At 36.1% G+C, this 6,459-nt stretch overlaps 1 protein-coding gene across 1 annotated transcript; it reads right to left on the bottom strand.

Annotated features, from left to right (window-relative positions):
- Positions 1-1,149: 1,149 nt before the first annotated feature.
- LOC131068063 (pentatricopeptide repeat-containing protein At3g24000, mitochondrial-like) lies at positions 1,150-4,632 on the bottom strand. Its single transcript, XM_059213412.1, has one exon. The coding sequence runs from the start codon at positions 4,445-4,447 to the stop codon at positions 1,769-1,771; it is 2,679 nt and encodes an 892-aa protein (XP_059069395.1). The 5' UTR covers positions 4,448-4,632; the 3' UTR covers positions 1,150-1,768.
- Between the last annotated feature and the right edge of the window lie 1,827 nt (positions 4,633-6,459).

The raw sequence follows: 6,459 nt of genomic DNA, 5'->3' as shown, positions 1-6,459 counted from the left end.
GGGAGGATCTTGTCTGACTGAGCGACATGGCATTTGATTCTGACTTTATTGTGACCTTTGTGCCATATTTAGGGAAACAAGTGCCACTTCCATGGCTGAAATGAAGATGATCCACATGAACAGCAAAACAAGAACCCTCAACTCCATCAAGATACGTTCCCTATCTTTCTGGCTGATCTCTTTAATGTGCCCTCTCTGTACTAAGTTCTTCAATAAATTCGGCCATATTTATGCCAAGACAAGTGCCTGAAAAACTCTTGCAACGTGGGCTTTCTTGCTCCTCATTCTGTAACATCCCCTTGCTACGATGTGGGCAAGCAAAGGAATGAACAACACATGGGCAAAACATTCATGAAACCTGTAACTGCTGCCATATTTTTTCGTAGGGGCTGGGTAGACGTTGCCATATTTTTGCAACGTGGGTTTGAATAGAAACCTCCTCTGCTATTCTTGTGGCAGGGAAAGAGGAATTCTTCTCAACCAGAAACCCTACCATTCTCCCGCTACGTGGATGAGAAACTTTCCAGAGGTGAAAACTAGTAAAACTTGGCTTCTCCAAAAACAAAGATTTCCCTCCCAAAAGATGCATGGATATAAAAATATGGAAAAAATCTAAATACTCATGACCTTGCATAGTTGACAATTGACAAAAGTTTGAACTAAAATTACTTATTCACTTACTAAAGGATAAAAAATGACAACAGAATGAAGAAAGGATGTGGAGCAGCATAGAAATATCTAGTCATAAATGAGACAAAATTTACATATACTTATATTAAATTACATACAATTAATCCAAACAAAAAGAACTATACAAAATGACAACGAGAACTATGAATCCTCCTCTCCCATTTTCTGCTAGTCAAGCATCTTCCAATTTCCTTGAAGTAATTTGCATCCTTTGGTTTTTTTCAATCTCTCTGTCCTCCAGTTTTTCATTTCATAGGCATGCAGATTTTGTGCCTAAATTAATGAAATGCCAATGTTATCATAAAAGATCTTTGGCATATAGCCCAACACTCTGTAAGTGGGGATCTGCATTGCACTCTTATGCAACTAATTTTAGGAAGTCAACAACATGGTCTAGATCGTCAAATTCTCAAAAATTTACAAACTTAAAACTAAAATAAAATATAAAATTCTAGAACCTGAAAATAAAACCTTTTCCCTTCATTATTACTGAAGGTCTGACAGGCACATTATTAACGAACCTATTTTCCAAATTGCTTCATTTAACATCACCAATAATCTCTGCAGGCACACTGTCCCTGTTTGAAATGATGGAAATAGTTTGCATATAAATTTAGTTGCAGTGTGGCAATCTGCACATACTTGAAGATTCTTTAACTACTCTAATAGTTGTTCCAGGGGGTATCTAACAAACCAAATGCAGTTGCCAACTTCTCACAATGGTAGTAGGGGAACGATTCTATTTCCTCCTCTTCCACAGCATTAAGTAAATGTGTTGAATCTGGAAATTACCCTGCTGCCTCCATCTCCAAAGCCAATTTCTCTTACTTTACATGGATCTCTTGTGTCTGTGGATGTGATCTGTCTCCTACACAGAAGGCATGTACCATATGGCCTTCAATCCAATTAAATCCAGGGGTCTTTTCATTTCCTCTATCTTTCATCACTCTCCTTATCATTTGAACCTCATCCCACCTGCCCACTTCTCCAATGATATTTGGAAGAACACAAGTCTCAGCAATTTTAGGATACAAATAAAAAACAGTGTCGCCTATTTTTCAGACTTCTTCATTTAGCATCACCAATAATCTCCACAAGAACATTGTCCCTGTTTAAAATGATGAAAACGGCTGGCATCTCTCACAACAATTTCTCTTGCAACAATCTTGGAGATAAATTTTGTTGCAGTGTGACAATCAACACATACTCGAAGATTCTTAACAACTCTAATAGTTGTTCCAAGAGGTGTATTTAACAAACCAAATGCAATTGCCAACTTTTCACTATGATGGCAGAGAAATAACTCTTTTTCCTCCTCTTCCACGGCATTAAGTAAACGTTTTGAATCTGGAAAATACCCTGCTGCCTTCATCTCCCAAGCCAATTTCTCCAACTCCTCATAAATCTCCTTTGTCTGTGGATGTGATCTATCTCCTACACAAAATGCATGTACCATTTTATGACTTTCAATCCAACTACATCCAGGGATCTTTTTAATTCCTCTATCTTTCATCAATCTCCTTACCATTTGAACCTCACCCCACCTGCCCACTTGTGCATAGATGTTTGAAAGAATAACATAAGTTGCAGCATTTTTAGGATCCAAATCAAAAAGCAGTGTTGCCGTAAATACACCTAAACCTATATTCATATGTAATCTGCAGGCACCAAGAAAACACATCCACACAACCACCACAGGTTTAACTGGCATCTTAATTATGAAGTTTAGGGTGTCCTCAAGATAGCCAGCACGGGCAAGAAGGTCAACCATGCACATATAATGATCAACTGTAGGTGTAATGCAATAACAGTTACTCATGCGGTTGAAGTATGTACAGCCCTCATCTACTAAACCTGCATGGACGCATGCACATAGAACACAAGCAAAGCTTACAATGTCAGGATATGTTCCAGAGTGCTGCATTAATTCAAATAATGTGAAAGCATCCTTGCACAATCCATTTTGTGCATATCCTGCAATCATTGCATTCCACGAGATGATATCTCTTTGAGGCATACTTTCAAACAGTTTGCGTGCCTTGTGTACGCTTCCGCATTTTGCATACATGTCAACTAGAGCATTTCCAACTATAATGTCTGACAAAACCCCCCCTACCATTATGCTTTGATGGATGTCCATACCTTGTTCCAAAGCTCCCATTTTGGAACAGGCAGGGAGGATGCTGACAAAGGTTGTGGAGTCTGATTTTACACCTGTCAATTGCATTTGCTTGAAAGTATGTAAAGCTTTTTCAACAAATCCATTTTGTACATATCCTGCAATCATCGCAGTCCATGAGATAACATCTCTTTGAGGCATGTTATCGAACAGTTCACGTGCTTTTTCTATTATTCCACATTTTGCATACATGTCTACAAGAGCATTTCCAACTTTAATATCTGACAAAAAGTCCCCTTCCATTATACTTTGATGGATGTCCATACCCTGCTTCAAAGCTCCCATTTGGGCACAGGCAGGGAGGATGCTGGCAAAGGTTGTGGAATTTGGCTTTACACCTGCCAATTGCATTTGCTGGAAAGTTTCTAAAGCCTTTTCAACAAATCCATTTTGTGTATATCCTGCAATTATTGCAGTCCACGAGATGACATCTCTTTTAGGCATTCTGTCAAACACTTCACGTGCCTTGTCTATAATTCCACATTTTGCATACATGTCTACAAGAGCATTTCCAACTATAATATCTGGCAAAAGGCCCCCTAACATTATACTTTGATGAATGTCCATACCCTGTTCCAGAGCTCCCATTTTGGCACAGGCAGGGAGGATGCTGGCAAAGGTTATGGAGTTGGGCTGTACACTTGCCAATTGCATTTGCTTGAAAGTTTCTAAAGCCTTCTCAACAAATCCATTTTGTACATATCCTGCAATCATTGCATTCCATGAGATGACATCTCTTTGAGGCATTCTGTCAAACAGTTCACGTGCCTTGTTTATGATTCCACATTTCGCATACATGTCAATCAGAGCATTCCCAACTTTGATATCTGACGAAAATCCCCTTTCCATTATGCTTTGATGGATGTCCATACCCTGTCCCAAGGCTCCCATTTTGGCACAGGCAGGGAGGATGCTTGCAAAGGTTGTAGAATTCGGTTTTACACCTGCCAATTGCATTTGATTGAAAGTTTCTAAAGCCTTTTCACCAAATCCATTTTGTGCATATCCTGCAACCATTGCAGTCCACGAGATGACATCTCTCTGAGACATTCTGTCAAACAGTTCACGTGCCTTATCTATGATTCCACATTTTGCATACATGTCTATCAGAGCATTTCCAACTATAATATTTGACAACAATCCCCCTTCCATTATGTTTTGATGGATACCCATACCCTGTTCCAAAGCTCCAATTTTGGCACAGGCTGGGAGTACGCTGGCAAATGTGAACTGATCGGGTTGGAGACCTGTTTGTTGCATATGGTAAAACAGTGTGACTGCCTCTTGAGGATACCCATGTCTTCTGTACGCTGCAATAATTGTATTCCATGAGACGCCGTCTCGTTCGTTCATGTGGTTAAACACTTTACGGGTATCAACCAAACTGCCGCACTTGACATACATGTACATAAGCTTATTATGAAAAGTTGTACGTGTAGAGAAGGCAAATCGCCTGTGAGCGATGAAAGAGTGTACATTTTTTACCTCCAGAGTTGAGAATGCAGGTTCGCAATAGTCGAAGACATGTAGAGTAGTCCTCGGGGAGATTGTGAGTATTGAACAAAATGTGCAGCGCATCCCTCACCATAGTACTGTGAGAGAAGTAGTGGATGGTAATGGCATTTTCCGATTGTAATTGAAGTACGGAAACATGTGCAGTCTACATCCACCACAATGACATTGCCAGTGGTAAGCCTGGAAGCATTTTCACTTGAACTAGTAGAACCTAGATGTAATAAATCGAACAGTCGAGAACATCGTGTTCGCATCCATGGAAAAAAAACTACTTTCTCAATTGAATGGAACAGACATTAAATTTAAGATATTTTCTCTATTAGTCATTATAAGTAGTATTTATCTTTGGCATGATTTCATTTATTATGTAAAATTATTTTCAATAGACATATGATTAAGTCTATTTGTATAGACATATGATTAAGGATGAAGTAAAAGAGATTCATTATTATATTGAAGAATAGTTGAGTTTTTGCAACAATCAAATGTTTTACTATTTCAATATAGTTGAGTTTTTTGCAACAATCAAATGTTTTACTATTTTGGATTTTTGACTTGAAAGTATTTTTCAAGTGAAAATAGTAGATCAATTTTACTTTTTATAAAAAAAACAAAATCCAAATTATATATACACTACTTCTATCATATAAGTTCATCATGGTTCTTTTCTCCTACAATAATGATCCATGAAATCAAACATTTCCAATGCAATCCAAATCTATCAAAAGATTTTCAAAAATTAGCCAACAACTAAGTACCTAAAACCAAGACAAGTTGAAGCAGCCTCATTTTAAAAAATAAATAAAGATCATATAAAAACCTCACAACCCAAAGTAGTGGCCTTATAATGGAAATGCAAGATGAACACAACATTAAAATTATCAACTCCACAACTCTCAAAATTTTGATAGACTTTTGCTTAATTTATGATGGTAACAAATCATAATCACAGTTTAAAAACAAAAATAAGTGTTACATTGTGACTACTCTCTCTCCTTTAAGATGTTTGAAAGCATATTTGATAATAATTAATTAAAAGAAGTAGAAAATATTGATTGTTCTAATTACCTTCTTGTGACATGGAATAATAAATTTATATTAAACAAAAAGCATCCGAAATAATTTTCATTTAGTTTCTAAGATTTTAATTTTGACAATTTTCATTTAGTTTCTAAGATTTTAATTTTGAGAATTGTCAAATTGTTCACATTTATATTGCATAGTATGTGTACCCACAATAAGAATCAAATCCTATCAAATTACATGTGTGTGGAAAGGGGTGGTAGAACTAACCTTGAATTGGGCACTTCTTAAGCATAGCTTTTGGGGCTTGTTTGTTTTATTTGGGAAATTTTGTGTTGGGTATTAAAATGATTTTGATTTTTTGTTTCGAATCTAGGCTTGAAAATTGGATAATTTTATGGTCATTATCTACTTTACAGTGGGTTATTTTGTGTGCTTAATTTTTGGTATGGATATATGCTCGTTAAAGTGGTTACAAGAACAATGTTGCATCCTCAATTTGTGGATGAAGGGACTATTTTTTTTACAAAAGACCTTTTTAATTAGAAGATAATTTATATTTATCTAGATTACAAATTTGATTAACCATTAGAGACATCACTTTTTGAACTTGTAATGGACAAATCCCTTCAACTTAGAAAGATTAAAATGTTAGAGTTATCTTGTATTAGCTAATAATTATTTATTTAATTATTAATCTATTAAACTCTACGCTTAAGCTAAACTTGGGCATTTAATAAATATTGTAGGTATTTAATAATTATTCTAATTATTAAATACACATTATCCCTTTAGGGTTTCTTTAAGGTTGCATATCTTTAGGGTTTCTATTATCCTTTTATAAGGATTGTATTGTACTTGTTCATTAAATTGATTCCCTTTCTGAATGATAATCTTCTTCTTCAGAGAATTTATGTTTTTTTGCTTTATTTGCCTCCATTCTTCTCTTGTGACAGGTATTTGCATGCAGGTGTTCTTGGGATCTCTGAAGTTGTATTTCCTCAACTTCTTCATGGTATCAGAGCTTCAGATCTGCAGCTATATGTTCTTGT

Source organism: Cryptomeria japonica, chromosome 10, assembly GCF_030272615.1.
Source record: "Cryptomeria japonica chromosome 10, Sugi_1.0, whole genome shotgun sequence".
NCBI lineage: Eukaryota > Viridiplantae > Streptophyta > Pinopsida > Cupressales > Cupressaceae > Cryptomeria > Cryptomeria japonica.
The sequence above is the reverse complement of the archived record's forward strand: the minus strand, read 5'-3'. Positions and strand labels throughout refer to the sequence as shown.

What these genes read in the sequence shown, in the direction of transcription:
- LOC131068063 (XM_059213412.1), bottom strand. Translation starts at nt 4,447, where the DNA reads ATGCGCTGCACATTTTGTTCAATACTCACAATCTCCCCGAGGACTACT.